Source organism: Hyaena hyaena, unplaced genomic scaffold (genome assembly GCF_003009895.1).
Source record: "Hyaena hyaena isolate Hyena2069 unplaced genomic scaffold, ASM300989v1 scaffold_261, whole genome shotgun sequence".
In the NCBI taxonomy this organism is placed as follows: domain Eukaryota; kingdom Metazoa; phylum Chordata; class Mammalia; order Carnivora; family Hyaenidae; genus Hyaena; species Hyaena hyaena.
Genome location: NW_024080893.1, coordinates 531,326 through 557,806, shown reverse-complemented (window position 1 = coordinate 557,806; position 26,481 = coordinate 531,326). Strand labels below are relative to the sequence as shown.

At 37.9% G+C, this 26,481-nt stretch overlaps 1 protein-coding gene across 1 annotated transcript in view; it reads left to right on the top strand.

The window, feature by feature from the left end:
- Positions 1–26,481, top strand: part of ANO4 (anoctamin 4) — a 240,671-nt gene that overhangs the window by 28,217 nt on the left and 185,973 nt on the right. The window contains exons 3-4 of the mRNA XM_039245598.1: positions 10,584–10,720; positions 13,519–13,677. Coding sequence (XP_039101529.1) covers positions 10,584–10,720; positions 13,519–13,677 — 296 coding nt within the window. The remainder of the gene's footprint in view (positions 1–10,583; positions 10,721–13,518; positions 13,678–26,481) is intronic.

Below are 26,481 nucleotides of genomic sequence, written 5' to 3'. Positions count from 1 at the left end.
CAAGGGACTGTACTCTAGATTATTGTTAATAGGAAGCTTTAAGACACCAACTTACAAAAATGTAAAAATATATAGGATTCGGACATCAGAAAAATTCCTTCTCTGCTATAAATATTTAAGTTGAGATGATGGAAAGTTTCCATTATTTTCTTGGAGTTTCATGGACATATATGTATGACCTTTAAGATCAAGCTAGAAAAGAGAGAGAGTATTTGAAACATGTTTTGAGTGTTGAAGGTAGGCTGGCCACTACAGTAAATACTCTTCCATTCTATCTCTTCCTATTCTTAAAACAATCCTATAAGTAATAGATGTTACTTTCTCTATTTTAAAGGTGAAAAAATGGAGTATACCTCCCAGAGGCTACATGGTTAATATTTGATAGTCAATATTTCATCATATGTTGGCCCTTGTTCTGATAAATAAAAGATTAAATAAAAATAGGAAAAGTGAAATCCAGATTTTAAAAAGAAATTATTCTTACTTTGGGACACCTGGGTGGCTCAGTTGGTTGAGCCTCTGACTTCAATTCCGGTCATGTTCTCACAGTTCATGGGTTCGAGCCCCGTGTCGCACTCTGTGCTGACAGCTGAGAGCTTGGAGCCAGCTTGGGTTTCTCTCTCTCTCTCTCTCTCTCTCTCTCTCTCTCTCTCTCTCTCTCTCTCCCCCCCCCATTCTCTTTCTGCCCTTCCCCCCCCATTCTCTTTCTGCCCTTCCCCCCCCATTCTCTTTCTGCCCTTCCCTCACTTGTGTGTGCTCTCTCTCTCTATCAAAACTTAATAAACATTAAAATTAAAAAATTATTATTTTGTTATGTCTTGATGTGAGGTTTCTTCCCCATGCTTCTACATTGTAAAATATATTTACGTTTTTTTCCTATAGTACTTATGCCCTAACAGTAGTTGCGTCTGTCCAAAAGAAGATGTCTTAGAGTGGCTGGTCACCTATAAGTTTCTCTGATTCCCCCATATCACATATACAGCTTCTAAGGAAGAAAAGAGTCATTTTATCTATTCATCCATCTACCCATCTCACCTGTCATGTGCCAGGCATTATGTTCCACATAATCTTAAAGCACTGGTGAACATTTTGGTGCACAGTTCAGTTCAAGAAAAATTAAAACAGTCACAGATCACATTTGTTTTATTGTTCAAAATGAAAACTTGATTGCCTTCTAGGAGGTAAGCATTTATATGTGGCAGTATAATGCAAGGGTGCATGTGTGTGTGTTTTCCTTCGTGTTATTTTTCCCTCTCTCTCTATTCTAACCTGTTATTCCCCATCCCCTGAACTCCTTTGTTTCAGCAGAGTTCTGTGTTCCTAAAGTTCTTGGCTTTTGCTTTCTGAAAACCTAGGCTTTGGAGTGACTGAGGCTTGTTAAGAAGAGACAAAAACACACATAGTACCCAGAGACAGAGAGAGAAAAGGAATGTCCTCTCCAGCTCCCTTAGATTGTCCTGCAGTGGTAGCGTGACTTCCCTTCAGTGTGTAGAAAGGTAGGGAATGTATGGGCTGTGTGCTGGGAGCCTGCACCTGAGCCTCCTGAACTGCCAGTCTCGGCTGAGATTCTCTAGCCTGAGGAAAGAGCAGATCTTCCAACATTCAGGGAACTTTGAGGGTTCTGGGAAGGTGGCTTTCCCTCTTTCTTTGTTGTATCTCTAGCGCCTCAAGCAGAACATGGAGTACAGTAGTGCTCAACAAATTTTGTTAATGAATGAGTGAATGAATTCTATTCTCAACTTGCAAAGGGGGTGGCTCAGCAGTAGCAGTGTGGCTTGGAGACCTGAGCAGTCTCTTTAAACATTCTGCTATTTACAAAACCTCTGTACCTTTTACAGTCCTACATATGTTAAGGTAGAGGAATGGCAGCAATGGCTGAAATGAAATTGTCTAAGAAGCCAGTGGGGTGGGGACTTAGAGACATATTTAACTTGATGTAATGGTGACAAAATCATGGGGGGCAATTTTTAGTCTTGAATTTGTCTAGTAAGATTCATACCCTCTAATAGTCTAAGGATTTTAGTGTCTATATATTATGTATAGTAATATCAATTAAAACAAAAATATCCTGCTTTATTAGTCTCCAAATTTTAAAAATCTGGACTTTTTTGAAACAGATCACTTAGAAAAATAATATATTTCATTCTGCAATTAGATTCAGAATCACATCTTAAAGATCTGTGGTCCATGAGCACGTGTATGTGTATTTGTATATGAGAATGTATTATATTAGCAAACCATTAAAAATACCATTCAAAAATTATACTGAACCTTTTAATTCTTGTTTTAAATTATTACCAATGCCCAGCCTTTTCTAGAGAACATTCTTTCCCCCCACTCTTTGTTGCCCACTCTTCCTAATTTGTCCTTGGTTCTTGTTTTCTTGATTCCCAGCATATACAGATACAGACTCTGGGGACTCTAGAGTGGCATTCATACCATGGCACATTATTGTGTTATATTCCATTAGATTTTCGTGAGGGAAAGAGAGCAAAAAGCAAAGTGTTTGAAATGAGAACTTGGAGGATGGAAGGCTCATTGTGATCCTCTAGCCCGACCCTGTGTGCTTGCACATTTGCCCACATCATCACAGTGCTGTTCCTGCACTGGTGGTCCTCTGTGCTTCTGTGCCTGCAGAGACTGAGTCACTTCTCAGTGACATCCAGTGAGTCATTTTGAATCCAATTTTTTGAGCCCTGATTTCCAATTTTATTTTTAATCTGTATGGTCATGCTGTTTCAAAGGGGGAAGATGGGGAAAAGGGAGATGCTGACATATATTGAACATGTAATATTGCTTGGCAACTCTGTGCTTGGCTTTTTACCTATATTATCATATTTAGTCTTAAATTCTTTTTGCATTAATTTACACATCTGATACAGGCGGATAGTTATAGTAAATCTGTGTAAAGCCCTTAATGTAGTGCCTGGCACATGGCAAGTATTGGCTGCTACCTTGTCTTCATTCCTCTTAATAATCCCGTATGGTAAATTCTACTACCCTCACTGAAACAAAAAAGATATTAGAGCCTAAATAAGTTAAATAATCTAATAGCTAGTAGGTGTGAGGACTAGCATTTGAACCCAGGCTTGTCTGAATCCAAAGCTCATGCTCTTTCCAGAGAATGGGAAATTATGGTCAAGAGACTCAAGATCTTTAATGTAGAACATCATTGGCCTCATTTCGAGTTGCTAAAAGGTAACCAAGGCTACTGAGCAAAACTCGAATTAGGTACTCAGTTCTTCTCTAAGTATCATTCTCAAGTTGTAAGAGCTGCCATTATTTTCTGCCTTGTTGTAGAAGTAACCATGGTGTCTGTTGGTTTCTTTAGAATAAAATAGTGGCAAGAGAAGCTCTTCATAAGAAACATGCTGTCCCAGGAACAAGTTAATGATCTTGGCCCCATTGCAGAGTGTCTAGTGGGTACCCCACGCTATTGTCTATGCCCTATTTTATAAACTACATCATGACTGAGCTAGAAAATGCCAATGACATTTTTTTAATAGTTTATTGTCAAGTTGGTTTGCATATAACACCTGCTCATCCCCACAAGTGCCCTCCTCCATGCCCATGCCAATGACATTTTTTAAAGGACTACACAGTTTTTAAAAATTTTATGACCTTTTTTTCCCAAAGACCTATTTTGAATCTTAAACTATTTCAAGTAAACTTTCCCTGGCAGAACAAAGTGCCTACTCTCAAACCTGTAACAGTTATAACCCCAGCTTTCTTACCTCAGGTTTTCTTTGGGGAGATGTTAACACAGCCATTTAATTGTTGTTGTAACACACTAGTAGAGATTTATAAACTTTTTAAAGTAGTAGAATCTATTGTTTCTTCCTCACATGTATTTTCACATATAATTTCAATATATAAAACAAGTAACTGAGTTGTTGGGAGTAGCTGGGAGTAGAGGGTGTAGGGCTTTGCCCACTCAGTTTCCTCTTTGTCCCTTCTGTGGCCCTGGAAGCTCCCCATAAGGGTCCTGGGGTTCCAGGGAACACAGTTTGAAAACCACTGACCTTTGGCAAGAACTAAAACCAGCTAAGAGAAGATTTATGTCCTTTCCAATTGCTTTATTTATTTTGAGTTTTCCAAATTTGCCCTTCCCCCTTCCCTCCTCCCACATTGGTACACCAAGCAGTCTCTGCCTTAGGGACACCATAAGATTTCATTTGAAGTGTAATGAACAGAGAGTCTGAGGCTTGCTGGTATCATACAAATGTTAAGTAGTATTTGGTTTTTAAAATCCCAGCTTCAGGTATTCAAAGCTTTGCTGAATCTCTTGTGTTTCTCTGAATTTTTAAAAGCATTTAATTTGATCTATTTGTTAAATTTTAAAAAGTATCAGACCTATCAGGGGACAGATGTAAAGTCTAGCTCTATTCAGATAAATATTAGAACTAGGGCCAGATAGTTGGTTGGCAATTAAAGGATCTCCTGTGTGCTTGAAAGGCAGACACATTTTATAAGAGTAGGATTCTGTCCACAGAAACAGGAAACCAGCTAGAAACATTGTGGATTTGGGGGGTCAGAACTGAGTTAGATTTCATCTCTGTCACTTACTAGCTGTGTGGCCATACTTTGTGTCTTTGAACCTGCTTCTTTCTCAGAATTCCCCTCTCCTAAAGTATTTTAAGGATGAAAAGGGAAAACAGAGCCAAAAATCCTTCATACAATCAGCTCTTAATACATTGTAATGCCCTTGCATATGTCTCCCTTCCCACTTCCTTCATATTCAGTCTCTAGGTCTGTGAGAGAAACAGATACTTTCAAGCAGTAGCACTAAGAGAACTAGAATAAGAAACAAATTGATAGAACCTTACAACTAGTTTTGATTTATCTAGAAATGGACATTGAGTGCCTCCTATTTGCCAGGCCTCACGTCAGTTGTGGAGCTGCCGTGGGCCTTTCCCTGAAAGAGACCCTAGGGCTAGATGTAAAGGTGAACTTCTTATAAAACAGCAAACTAAATGTTCAAATTAAGATTTTAAACATTTTTTTGCATTCTAAATAATTTCAAAAGGTGTCCTTTTGTCATGTTTTCTAATGAGGCTTTGAGGTCAATATACAGTATCTTCAGAATTCTGAATAGCAGATGTAAGAATTTGGAACTTGGGACAAAAATAGTAAAATGAGCTGGCACTCTGGAGGACAAATATAGATACCTGGATTACGCTACACAGGCCTCTCATGTTGTCTTCAGTGACCTATAATTTCACTTTATCTTTTCTGCATCAGAAAATACTGTGAATAAAGTACTGCTGTACTGTCATACCAGTGTGGAGTTTTCCTGTTACATTTGAGGAATAAGACAGTTAAAAGAGCAGTGAGTGGAGCTATTTGATTTTTTGGCATTTTTTTCTTACTCTCTAAAAATCGCACTTAACTGTTTGAAATCCTTTGCCTTTATAACACTGATTTGATCCCATCCACTCATCTCTTGTTCATGTTCGTACCTCTACCCACTAACCTAAATGTTGCTTCAGTGAGCAAATGGCAGAAGATAATTAACTTGTTTGCTTCTTTATTTGAGCGCTTGAAATATATTTGTGGTCTCTTTTCCCCAGAGAATGAATAATGGCTAATTATCTAAATGATTTTCACTGAAGAAAGAATATAAATAATTGCAAATATTTAATGTGTAGATTCAGTATTATTGAGGTAAATTTGTCTTCCCATCACATAAAGAATGTCAGGGTCTACCTGTCTCCTAGCCCTCTGACTTCATTGCTATGCCTCTATTTTAGAATAGCATAGCAAGTCAGCCAACAGAAGTCTTTTTCCAATGCTGAGTTTGATGATTTACTTAAGATTCTAGCTGATTTTTGGTCTCCCAGGCAATTTAAGGTTCTGAACTTTTGTGTAGCTGCTGCACTTGAGTCTTTGCTGTTTTGTTCCCTGGTCTTTTTAGGCTGAATGCCTGCTTTTTGCAGAGGTCATTTGGGTCTCTCTCTTGCTTTCCAAATGCATGGTATCTACCTATTCTGACTCAGCATTCCAGTTACGTTCACCCAGCCCTTCCCGAGTTTATGCAGCGTGGGTCTGTTACCTGGGTTGAATAGAATTTTTTGCACTCTCTCTCTTCTTGTTATTCTTAATTGACTCCTCAGAACATTTGGCTCTTTTTTATTTAATGGGCCTAATAGCAGAATTCTACTAAGCAGATAATTATCAAACATTTTTTTGAGAAAAAAAAAATATAAGGAAAATGAGGAGATCCTTTAAAAGTAAACTTGTTTGGATGTAGAGTATCATTGTGACATCCATGCCAGGGATAAAGAGGTCCCACTGCCACCTTGGCTGGATGGCGAGCTCTGTGAGGACAGGGACCATGGCTGATGCATCCAGCACCTGAACCCCAGTTCCTAGCCCAGCACAGTGTCCAGCCAAGGTAGACACCCACTAAGTACTTGATGAATAAATAGATTCTTTAAATTAACTTTGGAAGTGGGGTTTTTTCCTTAAAGAAATAATATGAATTTGCTTCAAAGGATTGTACTTTGTTTCTAAAACTTAGCATATAAAGCTGCTCTATCAGTAACAATGGTCAGATATTGATGAAGGGCACATGTTTCTTCTTTCTGTATAGTCTAAATGTTCTACAGTCTTATTGACCATGTGTTCAGCTGAGCATTTTTTGACAGATATGCATTTTTAATCTCTGCTAAGGCTCTTGAGAGACTGGCATGTGATGGTGGTGCCTTAACATCACTTAATTCTCTAAAAATCAGATTGCACAACATACTTATTTCTCTTGAGGTAACATCAGCCCCATAACAACTTCCAGATAGTAATGCTGTTAGACAGCAATATGAAAAAGGACCTCTCTTCCTTTTTCAAAAGTTAGGTGGTCCATCAAAAATCAAATAGTAGGCCTTTAATAAAGAGCAGATTTTTCAACCTCAACACTGGTGACATTTTGGGCTAGATAGCTCTTTTATGGGGCTCTTCTGTACATGTAGGATGTTTAGCAGCATCCCTGGCCTCTACCTGCTACATGCGAGCACTACCTCCTCTTCTTAGTCATGATGATCAAAAATGTCTCCAGACATCTTCAGGATGACAACATGGTTCCAGATGGGCACCCCAGAAGATAGAGAGCTCTATTGAACTGATTGTGCCAACACCAGAAGGTGATACTGCCAGAAGATGATCTGGTAATTGTCTATCTTTGGCAAAAGCAGAGGGACAGTTCTCATGGATAGATAAATGGATATTTAAGAGTTTGTCCCCATAGTGAGCCAGTTAGTTACCTAGACGTGAATATCAATGTTCTCTTTAGTTTTCCCCTTTATTTCACACCTCACCCCAATCTACCTAATAACAATCATTTCAACTTGCAAATGCTTCTGTCGACAACTTGTATTGATAAGGTTCAAGTGCTAGCTTAAGGTCCCAGTATCTAAAATCGATAAACCAACATTTCTTGCAGATCCACCATGCATCAGCCACCCTGAGTAACATTTATGCGATCTCACTGAATCCTCCCAGCCTCCCTGAAAAAGAGGTTTTCCATACCTGCCTCATCAGTGAGGAAATGAGAGCACAAGTTCACACAGATGAGTGGTAGAGCTTAGAATAGTAAGCAGGGAGTGCCTGGGTAGCTCATTTCATTAAGTGTCTGACTTAAGCTCAGGTCATGATCTCGTGGTTGTGGGTTCAAGCCCCACATCAGGCTCTGTGCTGATAGCTCAGAGCCTCAAGCCTGCTTTGGATTCTGTGTCTCCCTCTGTCTCTGCCCCGCTCATGTTCTCTCTCTCTCTCTCTCTCTCAAAATAAATAAACATCAAAAAATATTTTTTAAAAAGAATAGTAGGGGGTGCCTGGGTGGCTCAGTCGGTTAAGCGCCCAACTTCGGCTTAGGTCATGATCTCACAGTTTGTGGGTTCGAGTCCCGCTTCGGGCTCTGTGCTGACAGCTCAGAGCCTGTAGCCTGCTTCCGATTCTGTGTCTCCCTCCCTCTCTGCCCCTCCCCCACTCACTCTCTGTCTCTCTCTCTCTCTCAGAATAAGATAAAGACATTTTAAAAATTTTAAAAAAAGAATAGTAAGCAATCTTCTACTTTGTTAAAATATTTTTATCCTGTTCAAATCTAATCAATTATCTGGTTGAAATATAATCACTATGTACTTGAAAATTTAATCAGTATCTACTTGAAACTACAGTGTTCCTGGCCTGTGAATAAAAATTGTGTTCGGAAAAATGAACATGCGAGGTCCTAGAATCCTAGGCTATTGAGAAATGGGGACTCCCACACGTCATTAGACTAAGTCCACCTTGAAGTCATCATTGTGTCATTAAACATACATGTTGGGGGCTATGCCAGGACCTCTGTTGAGACGGACAAGTTCCCTATTCTTACGTAACTTATGTTCTAATAGGGCGAATGTTCAGTATACAGGTAAACAAATGAATAAACAATACAATTACATTGTGATAAGTGCTGTGAAGAAATGAGCAGTGAGAGGAGATGAGGAATAATTGGATGAGGGGCGCCTGGGTGGCTTTGTCGGTTAAGCTTCCTACTTTCGCTTAGGTCATGATCTTTCGGTTCGTGGGTTCTAGCCCCGCGTTGGGCTCTGTGCTGACTGCCAGCTCAGAGCCTGGAGCCTTTTTCAGAGTCTGTTTCTCCCTCTCTCTCTGACCCTCCCCTGCTCACTCTGTCTCTCACTCTCTCTCCTAGAAAAAAAAAAAAAAAAAAAAAAGAATAATTGGATGAGAAGGAGTCTCTTCCTTATGTAGGGTGTCAGGGAAGTTGTCTTTCCTCTTGACATCTCCCACAGCACAAGACATACCATACTCCTTCAAAACTGTTCCTTTCCTTGAGTAAGTTCCTGGCACAATATAGGTATCCCTAAATCCTGGTTGTAAAACAAGACCATGAGGTTTTTTCTTTGGAGCTGCAGAATCTAAAAACCTATAGTAAGTGTATTAGTTTACTTTTGTAGCTATCACAAATTACCACAAACATAGTGACTTAAAACAACACAAATTTATTATCTTACATTTCTGGAGGTCAGAAGTCATCAAGGTGTCAGCAAGACTGTGTTCCTTCTGCAGGCTCTAGGGGAGAATCTGCTTTCTTGCCTTTCCTTGACTTTCAAGGGTCTCTGCATTCCTTGACTCCTGGCTCTATCCCCATTTTCAAAGCCAGCATCATAACACCTTTCAGTCTATCTCTCTGATTCTGACCCTCCTGCCCCCCTTGTAATTACATTGGGCCCACCCATATAATCCAGAATAATCTCCCACATTAAGATCCATGAATTAATCACATCTACAGCCTCCCTTTTACCATAGAAGGTAACATATTCCCATGTTTTTAAGTATCATATCACTTTTGGGGAGGACCATGATTCAGCCTGTCACACTAAACAATAAAGTTAATTTTATTGCCATACCCATTTTATTTTACAGGAAAAAAAAAACTTAGCAGTTAAATGAATTGCCTAAAGTCTCAAATTTGGATATAGCTATAGAACCTGGTCACATTATCTAGGTAGATGATATCTATTCTCGCTATATCCAAACTATGTTCTTTTCTTAATACCATTCAGTGCAATTTACATTTCTTTGACTATTTGTTTTGTTTACTTGCCTTTATTCATCAAGATATGGCTATCACGCAACCCTGTACACAACAGAATGTGCACATCTCTAAAAATCTTTGGAACGAAAGGATGAATACTCTTGTATGTACTATGTAAATAGTACCATATCGCCTACAAATTATTCTTCACAACAGCTTGTGGCACATTAAAAACCCTTAGTGATTTCTAAAGTATTGAAGGAAAAGGTGAACTTCAATGTTGGTCTGTAATTTGAGTTGCTAAGGAAGAGTCCTGTACCTGGCATCATATTTCTTCAGCCAATAGTGCTGAACTGTCATTTCTGATATGGTACAAGGCACTATGCATTTGAGCGTTATATTCTTTATTTGGAACTCTGATATATAGTGCTTTATGTAATGGCATGAACAGTCTTTTGGGAAAGGCCCTGAATGGGTAACTTCGTGATTTCAGTTCATGATTAGAGAAATAAGAAAGTCAGAAAACCTACCTGCATGCTTTGTTACTGATTTAGGTTTTCTTTATTAAACCTTGGGAAGTAATGAAGTAATAAAATTACAGATCTTACTGCATCTTGCAATTGGCACATGTATGTGTTCACTTAACAAGTTGTATGGCACTTTGATGAAAATTAAAATAAAATTTAAAAAGTTATCTCCAACAGAGAGAATGAGTTCTTAGAAGTCTTAAGTGAAACTACTTTATGCTAAACAACTATGTGAACGAAAACTAAACAAACATAATACCTCCTGTTATCATGGAAGGCAAATTATATTTATATTATGGAGGTACTTTGCTTCACATTGTACTTAATCTTGTCTAATCAAGACACTGACCAAACATGTTTTACATTTGACCTCCTTTTCTCCTTGGAAATAATATACCTTTCTTCAAGGCATTCTTGAAACAAAAAAAAAATATGAAGACAAAAGGATATGTCTTCTGTTTTGATACTGCTTTTAAGATCCCAAATTCTTAACCCCACTTGTAATGTTTTTATTTTTGTTTTAGTGGCCAAGGATGTCAATATTCTTTTTGATGAGTTAGAAGCTGTCAACAGTCCTTGCAAAGATGATGATTCTCTGCTTCACCCTGGAAATATGACCAGTACTTCAGATGATGCTAGCAGATTGGAAGCAGGGGGAGAGGTGAGTGTGTGACTTCTTAAAACTACAGTTTTTCATTTAGGTGGGAACTGAGAACATGCTTCCAATGGATTGTCTAAAGTCATCATCTCATTAAACCGTAAACCTGGAAAACAAGGGACAGGTCTTATATTCCTGTTTCCCCCATAAATCTAGCACATTTCAGGGATCCTGAATCTATCTATGCTTAAAGCAATCTTTGAGTGAGTCATGTATTTTCCTTCTTATACCTAGAGACATTTCATTCATATAGAGGGAGATTTTTAAAACCACCTGTCATTTTATGATACTGCATTCTGAATGTCACCAGTAGAAAGAAAGCCTTATAAGAAAGGACTTGTATACATCCCTCAATGCATAGAACAGTGACACAAAATAGACCAGGTCTCAGTAGATTGTGTTGTTCAAAGCCTCCTTGAGTTTTCACTCCCTCTTTTAATCTGGAAACTCATTGTAGTTGTAAATAAACCCATCTGTTCATATGTCATTTTGGAAGAAAAATCTAGATAGGGACATTCACTCTTGCTCAGATTGCATCTTAGTGGAGTTTAATATCTTCTTTGTATATGCATTAATTATAGGTAATAAGAACACAGAATCAGAGTCATTTATTTATTGCACATTCCTCCTGTTTTTATTATTCCAGAGCCAGTTAATCTTTGACTGTTCAAAAATGACACCTTTGAACAGGGAAAACTGTTTACTTCTTCCAAGCTTCCCAACTTCTTCCTGCCAACACCATATGCTACTATCCATGTATTTTTTTCCCTAAAGAAAAACCTCCTTCTGTCATCACTTTACACCAGTACTTTGGATGCCATGATGTGTCATAAAGGAGGGGTCTCAAAAGACCTAGTCTCTTCTCCTTAACTTACAGACAAGGAAACAGTCTCAGGAGGGTTAAGGCTTTACTAACCCTCCTCCCGATGCCATGACTGAAACCTAGTTTTTGCAGGCAGATGCTGATGTGCTAAATCTACAGAGTAGTTCTCTCTTGCTTGGCAAATAATTGGTAAGAAAGTGTTTATTCAGATGGACTTATGAGTACCTCTTAAAGCAAAGCCAAAAAAAAAAAAAATAGTGAGGAATGGTCCTCAATTGAAAGTACCTGCACCAAGACAAGTGACATGACATTTCTATCCCTCTTGGCTGATATTTTCCCTTTTGGATGAGGTGGCATGCATGGCATTTTTGGAAGAATGTAGGTTCTAGCAATGACCTTGGAAATCTGGCACAATGACCTTAGAAGTCTGGCAAGTCCGTCTCCCATATACCACTGTTTGAAAACTGATGTAAACTGTGACCTGCAGGAAAGATAGCCAGCCCTCCTGCCCCCATTTCCACTTGCTAGGCTCACAGACATGTTTTTGAAATCTAACAGCCTGAGAAACTTGGCTCTAGCCTAACCACCCTGTACTTGATGGTCTCTTCCAGTGTCATACATGATTACAACAAGCCCATGAAGCCTGACAAAAATAACAGCTGTTTTGTTCCTTAATTTTTATATGTGTAATCACTACAAAATAATATTTGTAACTTACTTGTAAGTCTTGAAGCATAATAGTAAAATGAACACCTTAATCTACCATCCAACTTATAAACTAGAATGGTATTTTTCAAAATATGATGGCAACCTAGTTGTAGGTTACTAACTCCAATTATTTTTTAATAGAATGGAAAATTAATATTAGCATGTATGTAAGTAGAAAAGGTAAGTATTATCTTGTGAAACTTTTGTCTCAGATCCCTTCTATGTTTATGTATGTACACTGATACCACAAAGCAAAATGTAATTTTTATTGTGGGCAAAAATTCTGAGAAACGTTGAACTAGAATAATACTAAAACCATCAAAGCTGCTTTTAATCTTATCCACCTACCTTATCAGAAGTCCAATATTTCTAAGCTTTTGTTTTTTCATACTCCTGCTCTAAAAATTACTTTACCATGCACATATATAGTTTAACAGTTTCTTTCTAGATTCATTTTATTTTGTGTTTTATGAAAAATCATGTATCATGAAGTCTTCTGTGACTTGCTTTTTTTCTGTCAATACTGTTTTAAGATTTATATTTAACTGTTCATTTTTACTGCTGTATAGTATTCTACTGTATGACTGTTCTACAATTTATTTACCTGTTTGCCAGTCCATGGGCATTTGAATTGATTCACATTTTTTATTTTCTACTCTATGAACAGTGCTTTTATAGATAATCATATACATGTCTCCCAGGTGCTTTAATAAAGATTTCTCTTATATGGGTTGTATGTGATGCAAATGTTCACTTTAAAAAAATATTTTTGTTTATTTTTGAGAGAGAGAAAGAACATGCGTGAGGGAGGGGCAGAGAGAAAGGGAGACACAGAATTCGAAGCAGGCTCCAGGCTCTAAGCTTCTCAGCACAGAGTCTGATGTGGGGCTCAAGCTCACAACTGTGAGATCATTACCTGAGCCGAAGTCAGATGCTTAACAGATTGAGCCACGCAGGCACCCCATCAAATGTTCACTTTTAAAGCCAATGTGTTTTTCAGAATAAGTATATCAATTTTCACTCTCATTCTCAGTTGCTCCACATTCTTATCAACATTTGGTATTGTTAAGTGTCGTAGTTTTGTCCTTTTGATTCGATTCTTTTTCTAATTTTTATTTTTTGTTTCCTACTGTTTACATTTTTCATTAATGAAACAATAATTTTGACAAAACACAGTGAAAGATTCATTTACTTTTCATTGTTCTTTAACATTCGTCACCTCAGACTCATTTTTATGAGTTTCTTAAACTGGTTCCTTTCTCTTGTGCAGACAATGCCGGAAAAAAACAAATCAAATGGACTTTACTTCAGAGATGGAAAGTGTCGAATTGACTACATTCTCGTGTACAGAAAATCCAACCCACAGACTGAAAAGAGAGAAGTATTTGAAAGAAATATTAGAGCAGAAGGATTACAAATGGAGAAAGAGGTAAATAGTTTACTTGGGTGAGAAGAAACACAAATATGCATCTATTCATATTGAGAGGCAATTAAAAAGAAGCCATGATGTTATGTTCATTATAATAACTGAACATTTCATTTGGTCAGACTTTGCCAGTCTGCAGTGTTTGGGGAATGTTGCAATAATTAGTTTTTCAAAGCACAGTTTGCCTTTGAGAGCATTTTAATGTCAAAAGATTCCAAGAAAATCAAAATATTACAATGAAATGAATTGTTTCAAAGTTTTGTGATTAACCTGACTTCCTATGTCTACTGTTTATGTGAATGGAAGGTTCTATTGCATGGATGTAAGAAAATTTAGGATAAAATGCAGTCATTCCAATTAAGAGCCTCTTTTTACATTTCAGGAAACATAATGAGTTTGGGCATCCTCACTATAACTCAAGAGTTACCTTCCCAGTGTTTTGTTCTCTCCTTTCCTTCCTTCTCTGCATAGGGAGTTTTAGGGAAAAAATTAGTAAGATACAAGAGGGCTAGCCACACTTCTGACAATAAACCACAATGAGATTATTTTGTACCCCAAAATACCATGCACATTAATAAAATTTGGCCCTGTTAACTGGATGACGTAACTCTTCTTAGATTCTCTTTGAACATTGTGCAAAGCTTCTGGAGCTTTTCATAGTCAATAAGAAGAATATATTGGCAGTTAAAAATGTTTGCTTCCAATTCTGCTCCTCAAGGCTGAGGGGATAGATCTTTGAAATCAGACATCCAGATTTTTCTCTGTATGGCATGTACGGGTTGCATGCTGATCTTGGGACACTTGAGATAAATGGGATTTTTCCAGATCTATTAGACTTACCTCAACTCTTGAGCATTTATGAAACAGAAGTAGTATTTTTCTGGAGAATCTCCAAAAAGAGAATTAGAAAAATGGTGAGATAGAGATTGTGGCCTCAGGAAGGTAAATCCGGGTTGCTCAGAAGACTGTCTCAGTGGAGTTTCCTCAGAGCAACACACAGAATTAAATATGTTGCTTTTTCCACTTTGTGGGGTTTTGGAAAATCTTTGCTATGCCCTTTGCTATAAAACATATCTTTGATAAATCTTGTTCTTTAAGTTCTTATTGAGACAACTGTATTTTTATCCTTAAAAATCATTCACCTTTTATTCTTATCCCTTACACAGAATTTGTTTCTGTATTCAGAATTTGTATATAAAGAAATGTGAAGTACCACATGGTCCTAAATAATGAAAGTCCTTGTCCATTTTGACTCTGCCAAAGTCTTAATTCCCATCAAAATTAGGTGACTTTGTTCAATTACTGAGAGATTTCTATTTTAAGCTTCATAGCTGGGTTCTCCATTCCTGGGGTTTCTTCTGTCTAGATCTTTTTAATGCCATTTTATGATGTTATTGTTAAAACTCAAAAAGCCCAATACTTTTCCAAATAAAGCCTGTACTACAGAGATGGCAAATTTCCTATGTGTCTCCTAAAATGTCATCTATGCTATAGTATTTATCTATTGGAATTAAAGCATCCAGCAGAGAATTGTTCTGCCTTTTGTTATCCAGTTGTACTGACCATGGTGTGTTGTATGATTGATATATGATTGTATACATGATAGTTTTGTTTGGTTATAATTTTTCAAAATTTTAATAGCTAGGTATTTATTTAATGTATACTAGAAGAAATAGCAATTATAAAAAAGGTGATCTTACCATATTAAAGACCTATTTACATATCTCTTCCTCCTTTTCCCTCCAAAAGTTCTTTTCTGGGTGGTCCTCCTCTTTCTGGAAACTTGTTTTTTTTTTTCCCCTTCAAATTTTTATTTAGATACTAGTTAGTAAGCATGTCATGTAATACTGTTTTCAGGAGTAGAATTTAGTGATTCATCACTTACATATAACACCCAAGTGCTCATCCCAACAAGTGCCCTCTTTAATGCCCGTCACCCATTTAGCCCATTCCCCACCCACCTCCCTCCATCAACCCATAGTTTGTTTTCTATTCTGAAGAGCTTCTTATGGTTTGTTTCCCTCTATTTTTTCCCCTTCCCGTATGCTCATCCATTTTCTTTCTTAAATTTTACATATGAATGAAATCAGGTGTTGTCTTTCTCTGACTGACTGATTTCACTTAGCATAATATATTCTAGCTCCATTCACGTTGTTGCAAATGGCAAGATTTCATTCCTTTTGATGGCTGAATAATATTCCATTGTGTGTGTGTGTGTGTGTGTGTGTGTGTGTGTGTGTGTGTGTATACTAATTTTCTTTTAATCATCAGCCAATGGACATTTGGGTTCTTTCCATTTTTTTTCTATTTTTGATAATGCTGGTATAAACATGTACCTCTCTGAATCTGTATTTTTACATCCTTTGGGTAAATACCTAGTAGTGCACTTGCTAGATTGTAGGGTAATTCTATTTTTAAGTTTTTGAGGACCCTGCATACCATTTTCCAGATACCGTTTTCCAAACTGGCTTCACAAGTTTGCATTCCCATCAACAGTACAAGAGATGGAACCTTCTTTCTAAACAGCCTTTCCCACTGCCTGGCTCTAGTCTTTCCTGGGGTCCACACCCTTTGCATATGTGGCACAATGGGCCCTAACTCACCCTCTTACCTCTGCTTTTTATTCTCATGGCCTTGGCAGACTCAGCAAGAGGGCCTCTACAGGTTCTTCTCTGCTTGGTAGGCAGTAGGAAATTATACATAAATTAATTTTTCCCTGTCACAAATAATTAAAATGTCCCTTGGTTGAAAAATAAACCTATATCTACCTTGTGTTACTAGATTTAGAAATTATCAAAAGAACCCTTATTTAAATGAAGTGTTTTATAAACAGCTACAGCAGAGAGACAATAATATTAATAGCTATTTCATCTTCAAGAAGGTACTTTACTCTTTTATCCAGAATACAAAAGACTCAGTTCAAGGTGGAAAAGAAAAAACAAAAACCCTGAAAGCCTACTATGAATCCATATATGTCTGAAATGATTAACACTGTACATTTTATGATTAATGTTTTCTTCATGAGCTGTGTGTCATGGTGTCCAACAATTATAGAAAACATGTTTCACAGACTTAAAGGTTTTTGCTTTCAAATGGGTCAAGACAGGCTCTGTAGTTGAACATTTTGACAGTAAGAGGATCGTTATCTCTTTTAACATTGAATTTCAATAAACAACTAGGAGAATCTTTAATTCATGATAAAAGTGAAGATATAGTCCAATTTCATCTTTCCTAAAAACTTTGCCCCTGCTAAGTGTTTGCTTTTGGCACCCTGGGTCTTTAATATTCTGTAACTCATCTTTCAAATTAGCCCAGAGAAAGCAATTCACAACAAAGTTCCCAAACAAAGTATCATTGAGCCCAAGTGATCTGCTTCTTAGAGTCTATTTTAAAAGATCCCTTTTTAAAGATAAACTCATATTTACTTATTTACATTTTCTAGTTCAGATTTTTTTCACTTTACATTTCAGTTCAAATTAAATGTCCATTGTTGGCCCTTTGGTATCTGTTTTTGAAATTATTATTATCAATAAGTTTATCTTTTCCTTTATATAAGTAATCAAATTATGGATGAGTTTTTAATTATTTGGAATGTGTGAGTAGTAGTTGTATTAATGAAGTGCTCTTTGTCTTTAAAGTCACACAGAACATGGGGGAAAACTTCTATCATTAGTCATTACAAAATAGGTATAATTAGATAAATCATAACATCTCAACGATAGTTAATTCGTTCAATAAATACGCACATGTCCTGTATACCAGGCACCGCTTCAAGTACTAGGAACTCAGCAATAGATAAAACTAACAAAAAACCCTTTTCTGTTGGAACTTAAGCACAAAATAAATAAGTAAATATATATAAAATATCAATACATGCTATGGGGAAGAAAGTAGAGCAGAAAATGTCAGAAGGGGCTTGGAGTTTTGTAGAAATTGGCAAGGGAGGCTTCTGTTCCAAGAAAAGAGAATAGGAAGTTAAAAGGCCCCGAGGCAGAAGTTTCCCTGGTGTGTTCATGGAAAAGTGAGGAGGCCAGGATGACAGGAGTTGCTGAGCAAGGTGAAGAATAGTAAGAAAAATTATACCAGAGAGCTAATGGAAGGCAGATGATGTCAGGCCTTAGTAGTCACTGGGAAACTTTAGCTTTTCTGAGTGATAAGGACATCCTGGGACAATTTTGAGCAGAGGTGTAACAAGTTCTGGTTTTTGTTTTATTAGGATCACTAGAGTTGCCTGGTGTTTTGGACTATGGAATGGAGAGACATAGCAAGGGAAGAAGCAGGAAGATGAGTTAAGGGAGATTTGTTGCAAGGATCATGAAAAGAGGGGAAGGTGTGTTGGTCAGGCACATAGCAGAGATGTTGAAAAGAGTAGAAAGTAGACCTTATGAAAATTTCAGACAGGTTGGATGAGTGATATAAGAGAGAAAGTCACAGGCTGTTTATCACATGCTATTCATTTAAGGAGTTGGAAGAAAGGAGTTGCTGTTTACAGGGATCAAGAGAAGAGTGGGTCCTCTCATAGACAGGATAAGCTTGATGTGTCCCAGTGGTGGAATGTTGAGTAGGACAGAAGAGTCTGGAATACAGGAGAACTCTGACTGGGAGATATACTTTTGAATGAAAGCCCCAAAGGAATGACTGAAAATAGAAAAGAGATCCAAGTATTGAGCTGTGGAACATACCTATGCTGTGAATTTGGAGGATAGAGTCAGCAGAAAGGAGCCAGAGGGGAACCCAGAGGGTGTGGTGCCTCGAAGAGAGTGTTTCAGGAGGGAGTGATTGAGTCAGTTGCTGCTGATAGAGCGACTAAGATCAGGACCAAAGTTAACCATTGAATTTAGCAATGTAGTGAGGTTTGGTGAGCTGGGCAAGGGAGGTTCTGTGAAGAGGTGGAAGTGAAAGCATGCCCAAGATTTGGTCAGGAAAGAGTGGGAGGAGAAATAGTGGAGAGAGCAGATATAAACAGCTCTTTGAAAAGAGAGAAGTGGGGTGTGATAACTGCAGTAAGAAGCTGGATCAAGAAAGATTTCTTTCGGGGGCACCTGGGTGGCCTCAGTTAAGCATCTGACTTTGGCCCACATCATGATCTCACAGCTTGGCTTGTGGGTTCGAGCCCTGCAGCCGGCTCTGTGCTGACAGTTCAGAGCCTGGAGCCTGCTTCAGATTCTTTCTGTGTCTCTCTGTCCCTCCCCTGCATGCTCGCTCTCTCTCTCTCTCAAAAGTAAAGAAATATTTTAAAAAATATTTTAGAAAGAAAGAGTTCTTTCTATTTAAGATGCGAGAAATAACTGCATGTTTTCATGCTAATAGAAATCACTTACTTGAGAGACAAAATTGATGCTGTAAAAGAGTGAAGAAAGACTTTATAGAGCAATGTCCTTGAAGCAATAAGAAAAGAATGACTACAAGTTCCTCCCATCGCAGACTCGCTTGCATCTTTGCCCACAAAGGCAACCTTCCCTCTGGTGCTAAGAGCATACTAACCATGCTCCTAGCTAAGGCCAACCCTTTGCATTAGGCACAAGGCCCCATCCTGTCACTCCTACTCAAGGACATTGACTCCCCAAAGAGGTTAATTATAGTAATCTTTAAAAACAAACAAAAAATGCAAAATAATGCATTCTGTCAATTTTTTTTCTGTTTTTACTTACCTCTAGAAGGATTGAAAACCCAACTGCACCCTCCTACACTGTTGGTGGGAATGTACACTGGTGCAGCCCTTCTGGAAAACAGTGTGGAGGTTCCTCAAAAAATGAAAATAGAACTCCCCTGTGACCTAGCAGTAGCACTGCTAGGAATTTACCCAAGGGACACAGGAGTGCTGATGCATAGGGGCACATGTACCCCCAATGTTCATAGCAGCACTCTCAACAATAGCCAAAACATGGAAAGAGCCTAAGTGTCCATCAACTGACGAATGGATCAAGAAGATGTGGTCTATCTGTACAATGGAATACTATATGGCAATGAGAAAGAATGAAATCTGGCCATGTGTAGCAACATGGATGGACCTTGAGGGTGTTATGCTGAGTGAAATAAGTCAGGGAGAGAAGGACAGATACCATATGTTTGTACATATAGGTGGATTAGGAGGAACGTAATGGAGGCCCATGGGGGAGGAGAAGGGGAAAAATAGTTGGGGAAAAGGAGGGAAGCAAACCATGAGAGACTCTTGAATACTGACAACAAACTGAGGACTGATGGAGGTGGGGGGGAGGGGAAGGGGGGTGATGGGCATGGAGGAGGGCACTTGTTGCAATGAGCACTGAGTGTTATATGGAAACCAACTTGACAATAAACTATTTAAGAAAAAAAAAAAAGAAAACCCAACTGCAGTAAACATATACACAGATCTCAAGGTAAGGAATCTTGGACATTTTTCTTTGAGATTATGATAAAAAATAGTATTGAAATTTTAACTCTTGCATTTATTAAGCCCCTACTATTATCATCCTCATTTTATAGATGAGACGGTTGAGACAAAGCAATAATTTGCCCCTCGTACAAGGCCATTAAAAGATATAAAGCCAGGATTAAAACCTGAGCATACTTGCTTTTCATTCTCACATTGTGTTGATTTCTTGTATTTAAAGATGGATCTCGGGGTTGCAGAGTTAGGAGACAGGAGTTAGGTTGAGAAGACAGGTGGAATTATGAAAATGAAAAAGAACCAGGAAAGTTGGGATTCATAATGCAGTTGGGTACTATCTAGACTATTGTTCTTGTGTACTTTGGCTGCCAGTAGCCATGGATTTGAATTTTGTTACAATCACTTACAAGCTGTGTTGTCTTGAGTGTTTTACCAAACTTTTCTGGATCTTAGTTTCCATTTGTTTATGAGAAAGAGAGCACGAGCAAGCCAGGAAGGGTCAGAGGGAGAGAGAGACAATCTTATGCAGGCTCCATGCCGAGTGTGAAGCCTGATGCAGGACTTGATCTCACAACTGTGAGATCAGAATCTGAGCTGAAATCAAGAGTCAAACACTTAACCAACTGAGCCACCCAGGTGCCCCATCCATATTTTCAATAGGATAATATTGCTTACCATGAACTGTGTGAGGATTAAGTGAGCCCATATTGGTAAACACATGGTACACTGTAAATCTTTGTGTTTCATATTACTTTACTTTTTATTTTGCTTTGGTTTTACCTCCTATTTATGGCAAGTGATATTGATTTTCCCTGTATGACTATGTTATAAAAGTTCTTTACAGAGTAATTATTTTAAGAATGAATCAATTTAAAGCATAGGAAATTAAAATATTGTAGCTGATATGCAAATTTGAAAAAAAACTGAAAAAAATTGCGGTGACACAAACATGATTCCAGTCTGTTACTAGCCTAATGGTTGTGGTGGAAAGACCTTAAAGTCTGTGAGCCTTGTGGTTTTCACACCTTGGTATATTTTCCCTTTAATGCAGGCAGGGAAACCTATAGACTATGGCAAACATAGTAGGAAGCCACTTCTGTGATTATACTATAGTATATGAGACCCCATTTCATCCAACTGGCATTAGAGACTCTCATTTGTTGACCTTGAGGAAGTGAGCTACCATGTTTTGAGATGGTCTATGAAGGGGGCCAGTTACAAGGGAAAGTGGGGTGGCCTCAGGATTTGAGTTACCCCTGGTTGACAGCCAGCAGGAGAACCAGGCCCTCAGCCCCCAACCACAAGGAGATGAATTCTGCCAAACTAGAGGCACTTCCTCAGTTGAGCCTGTGATAACACTGTAGTCCTTAACTATAAGAGCTATATTGGAGCCAAGTGAGACCCCAAAGCAGAGAAGCCAGCTAATCTGTGCCTGGGTTTCTGACATACAGAAACTATGAGATCACTGATGTATGTTGTTTTAAGCCTCTAAATTCATGGTGTAATCTGTTATCCAGTTGTAGGTAGCTAATAGAGCAGATTAAGAATCTGGGGTTAGACATTATGACTGTTCATTTTTTTCCACTATTAAATCTGTGTGCTCTTGGGGAAGTTGGCTCATCTACAAAATGAGACTAATGAGATATATTTCATGGTTATTATGATAGTTAAATGAGATCATTCATATCAAGTGCGTATCTCTATAACTGTCATATATTAAGCATTTAAAATATTATCATTATAGTTATAACAGCTAAATAAAGTATATTAACACTTTTAAAATAGTTTTTCAAGGCAAACTTTAGAAAATTTTCATGTAGTTTACAAATCCCTTAAAATGCAGCCAGTAGGAATAGCAACATCTACTGACCATATGTTGCTAATGCATATATACATTAATGAGATTAATAGTTATCTTTCATGCCCTTAGAAAAACTCAGAATACATTAGGTAACAAATTTAGAATTGTCAAGGTTCAGGTATTTATCTGCTTCCAAAGCATTTGGTTTTGGGTTCATCAGGGAATGAAACTATAAATTAATCTAAAGCTTTAAAAAGCCCTGTACTCTATTGCCCATCCAAGGGTTGCTTTGCCCCCATTCAAGGGAAAATTTTGCAATGATTTCACCATTTAAAGTTATAATTCCACCCAGATATTCTCTGCCTGCACAGGCTTCCTGCACATACCTCCCTCCCCCACCTTCCCCCCCCCCCCATCCCTGTGCTGCATCCACATCTAGCTAGTTGCTCTAGATCCTGGATCCAGAGCACTGAGGTATGAGTAGAAGATAACCAGGGACTCCTCCCTTCCTTCACAGTTAAAACCATGAGCATAAATGTATAAAATAAATGAGTGACAAATTCTTGTCCTCTAGTGCTTTCTGACCTTAAAAGAGAGACTTAGACTTTACTTAATAATCTCTACTATCTTATGTCACATATAGTACTACCAGGGGTTTCAGGCTGAGGAGAAGAGAAAAGAAAATTAAGGATAGTTATAAGCAAAGAGCAAAGAAAACAGATTTTCTGTCAACATCAAAGCCCTGGAGATTCCTTGAATATCTGTGTTAGTCCATTCAGGCTGCTATAACAAAATACCACAGACTGGATGGTTTAAAACCATAGAAATTTCTCACTGTTCTGGACACTGGGAAGTCCAGGATCAAGCAACCCATAGATTTGGTGCCTGCTGAGGCCTCAGTTTGTGGTTCATAGCTGTTGCCTTCTCCACATTGCAGTGGACTAGCTTTCTGGGGGCTCTTTTATATTATGAGGGCATTAATGCCATCCATGAAGGCTCCACCCTTCTGACCTAGTCACCTTCCAAATGCCCCCATCTCTTAATATCATCACATTAGGATTTCAACATATTCTGGGGGGACATAAAACATTCAGATCATAACAGTGTCTTTCAGAAGTTACCACTGTTTATTTGTTAAGTTTTTTTATTTTAATTCTGGTATAGTTAACAATTTTTCATTACAAGTTTACAAGTATACAAAATAGTGATTCAACAGTTCTATGCATCATTACTCCGTGCTTATCAAAACAGGTATACTCTTAGTCCCCTTCATCTATTTCATCTGCCACCCTCCTGACCTCTGCTCTGAAATACTTTATTTTAAACAAGTAACCTCAGTTAAAGTCATTTTTTTCAACAAGAACAGTTTTTACTTGAAGCATACTCAGAATACATGGTTCTAAAAGATCTATATAAAACATTCCATCGAAGAAAAATAGAATACACATTTTTTTCAAGTGCACACAAAAGAATCCCCTGGTTAAATCACATAAAAAGATAACTAACAAATATTACCAATGTTACAAATTTAAGAAGACTGAAATCATACCAAGTATATTTTCCATTCACAGTGGTACAAAATTAAAAATACACAGTAAAACAAAGCTGGAAAATCTACAGTGTAAATATTAAACAGCACACTACTGCGCAAGCAATGGGCCAAGTAAGAACTCAAACAGCAAATCAAAATATGTCTCAAAACAAAAGAAAAAGAGAACACAATATTCCAAAACCTAAGGGATGCAGCAAAAGCAGATGTTAGAGTAAAGTTTATTCTATAAATGCTTGTAGTAAGAAAAAAGTTCTGGGCACCTGGGTGGCTCAGTCCTTTGAGCATCAAACTCTTGATTTCAGTTGAGGTCATGTTCTCATGGTAGTGGGACTGAGGCCTCTATCGGGCTCCTGGCTAAGCCAAGAGCCTGCTTTAAGATTCTCTTTCTCTGCCCCATATCCTCTCTGCCCCTCTCCTCTCTTTCTCTCTATCTCTCTCTCAAAATTTTATAAAAATTCCAAAAAAAGAAAAAATTCAAATAAAAAACATTACAAGGAAATAGAAAAAGAGGAAACCTCACAGAAATAAATAAAATAAAAACCAGGATAAACAATAACATAACATTGAAAGTGATGTCCAGTTTAAAAAAAAAAAAAAACAGAATTGGCAATGCTTTAACTACATTAACTAAGAAAAAAAAAGAGAGGTCTCAAAAATCAAAATGATAAATGGAAGAGGAAACAATACAACACATAACCAGAGAAATACATAGTGTGATAACAGATAACTCTAATAAACAGTTATATCTAACAAATCACATAACTTAGGGGAAAAAACAGATAATTCCTAAGCACACACCACACACACGTATGTTACCATGAGTGAATCATGAATCTTGATCCAAGAAATGGGAAATCTTCTTAGACCAATAATAAGAATGAAAGTTAAGAATCAAAAATCTCCCAGCACAGAAAAACTCAAGACCACATGGTTTCATTGGTGAATTCTACCAAACATTTAAAAAAAATATGACAATCTTTATTGAACCTTATAAATAATGGAATAGAGGGAACACATTCAGAATCGTTCCATGAAGCCAGTACTACCCCAATACTAACGCAGGATGAAAACAATACAAGAACTAAAAAGTCTAGTTTGTCTGATACAAGTATTGCTACTCTGACTTTCCTTTGACCTCTATTTGTGTGATAAATGTTTCTCCACACCCTCACTCTTAGGTCAAAAATGAGTCTCTTGGGGGTGCCTGGGTGGCTCAGTTGGTTAAGTGTCCAACTCTTAATTTAGGCTCAGGTAATGATCTCACAGTCATGAGATGGAGACATGTGATGGGCTCCACAATGAGTATGGAGCCTGCTTGGGATTCTGTCTCTCCCTCTGCTTCTCCCCAACTCAAGGGTATATGCTCACTTGTACTCTTTCTCTCAAAAAAAAAAAAAAAAAATATGAGCCTCTTGTAGATAGCATATAGATGGGTCTTGGGTTTTTTGGGTTTTTTTTTTTTTTTAATCCATTCTGATACCCTGTGTCTTTTGATTGACCATTTAGTCCATGTATGTTCAAAATAATTATTGACAGATATGTATTTATTGCCCTTTTTATTATTTGTTTTCTGGTCCTTTCTTGTCTTTGTCGCTTTTGGTCTCTCCTTTGCACTCAGAGTCCCCTTTAATCATTCTTGCAGGGCTGGTTTAGTGGTCACAAACTCCTTTAGTTTTTGTTCATCTGGGAAACTCACTCTCCATCTATTCTAAATGATAGCCTTGCTGGATAGAGTATTTTTGGCTGCAGATTTTTTCCATTTAGCACTGTGAATATCTCGTGCCATTCCTTTCTGACTTGCGCAAGTTTTTGGTGAGAAATCTCCAGCTAGCCTTATGGATTTTCCCTTGTAAGGACTTCTTTTGTTTTACTACTTTTAAGATTTTTTTTTCTTTATCACTATATTTTGCAAATTTAATTACAACATGTCTTGATGTTGGCCTGCTTTTGTTGATTTTGTTGGCATTCTCTGTGCTTTCTGGATCTGAATGTCTGTTTCTTTCCCCAGATTAGTAAAGTTTCCTGCTATTATTTCTTGAAATAAATTTTCTGTCCCCTCCCCTTACTCTGTCTTCTTCTGGGACTCCTGTAATGTGAATGTTACTACATTTGATGGAGTCACTGAGTTCCCCAAGGCTGTTCTCATGTTGCATGATTGTTCTTTTTTTTCCTTTGTTCAACTTCATTATTTTCCATTATTTTATTGGGTAGGTCACTAAGTCATTTCTCTGCTCCTTTCCATTGCATCAAGCCTGTTTCTAATCTTGTTTGTTACACTCTTCATCTCTGATTGATTCTTTTCTAACTCTTTTTCCTCTGTTGTAAGAGTTTCACTGATGTCTTCTATTGTTTTCTCAAACCCAATATCCTTAGGATTTTTACTTTAAATTCTCCATTGGGGGTGCCTGTTTGGCTAAGTTGGTTAAGCCTCCAACTCTTGATACCAGCTCAGGTCATGAGCTCTCCATTTGTGAGATCGAGCTCTGTGTTGGGCTCTGTGCTGACAGTGCAGAGCCTACTTGAGATTCTCTATCTCGCTTTCTCTCTGCCTCTCCCCCCTACCCCCCTCTCTTTCTGTCTCTCACAATAAATAAATAAACATTTAAAAAATTCTCCATCAGGCATGTTATTTATATCTGTTTCAGTAAAATCACTGGCCATGGCCTTGTTCTTTCATTTGGGATAAATTCTTCCATCTTGGCATTTTGTCTAAGTCTCTGCCTTCTTCTCTGTGTTTGAAAAGCCAGTTATGTCTCCTGCTCCTGAAAGTAATGGCCTTATGGAAGAGGTCATGTGGTGCCCAGGGCTTGGCACTTCAGGGACTGTCTCTGGTGAGTGCTCTGCTATTGTGTTTTGGCTGTTCTTCCTTCAGGCCAGTCATCCATACAGGCCCTCTTTGCCTGCTGTGGGCAAGGTTTGGTCCCTAGCCAGAGTGTGGTGAGTTTTAACTATTTGTGCTCTGGTCTGCTTGTGAAGTGAGACCTGACACCACCTTCATCAGAGCTGAGGCCCTGCAGAACTTTCTAATTGGGAGATGAGATGTGGGCAAGAGTTTGTGCCAGTCTTCTGGGGGAAGGGTCCACC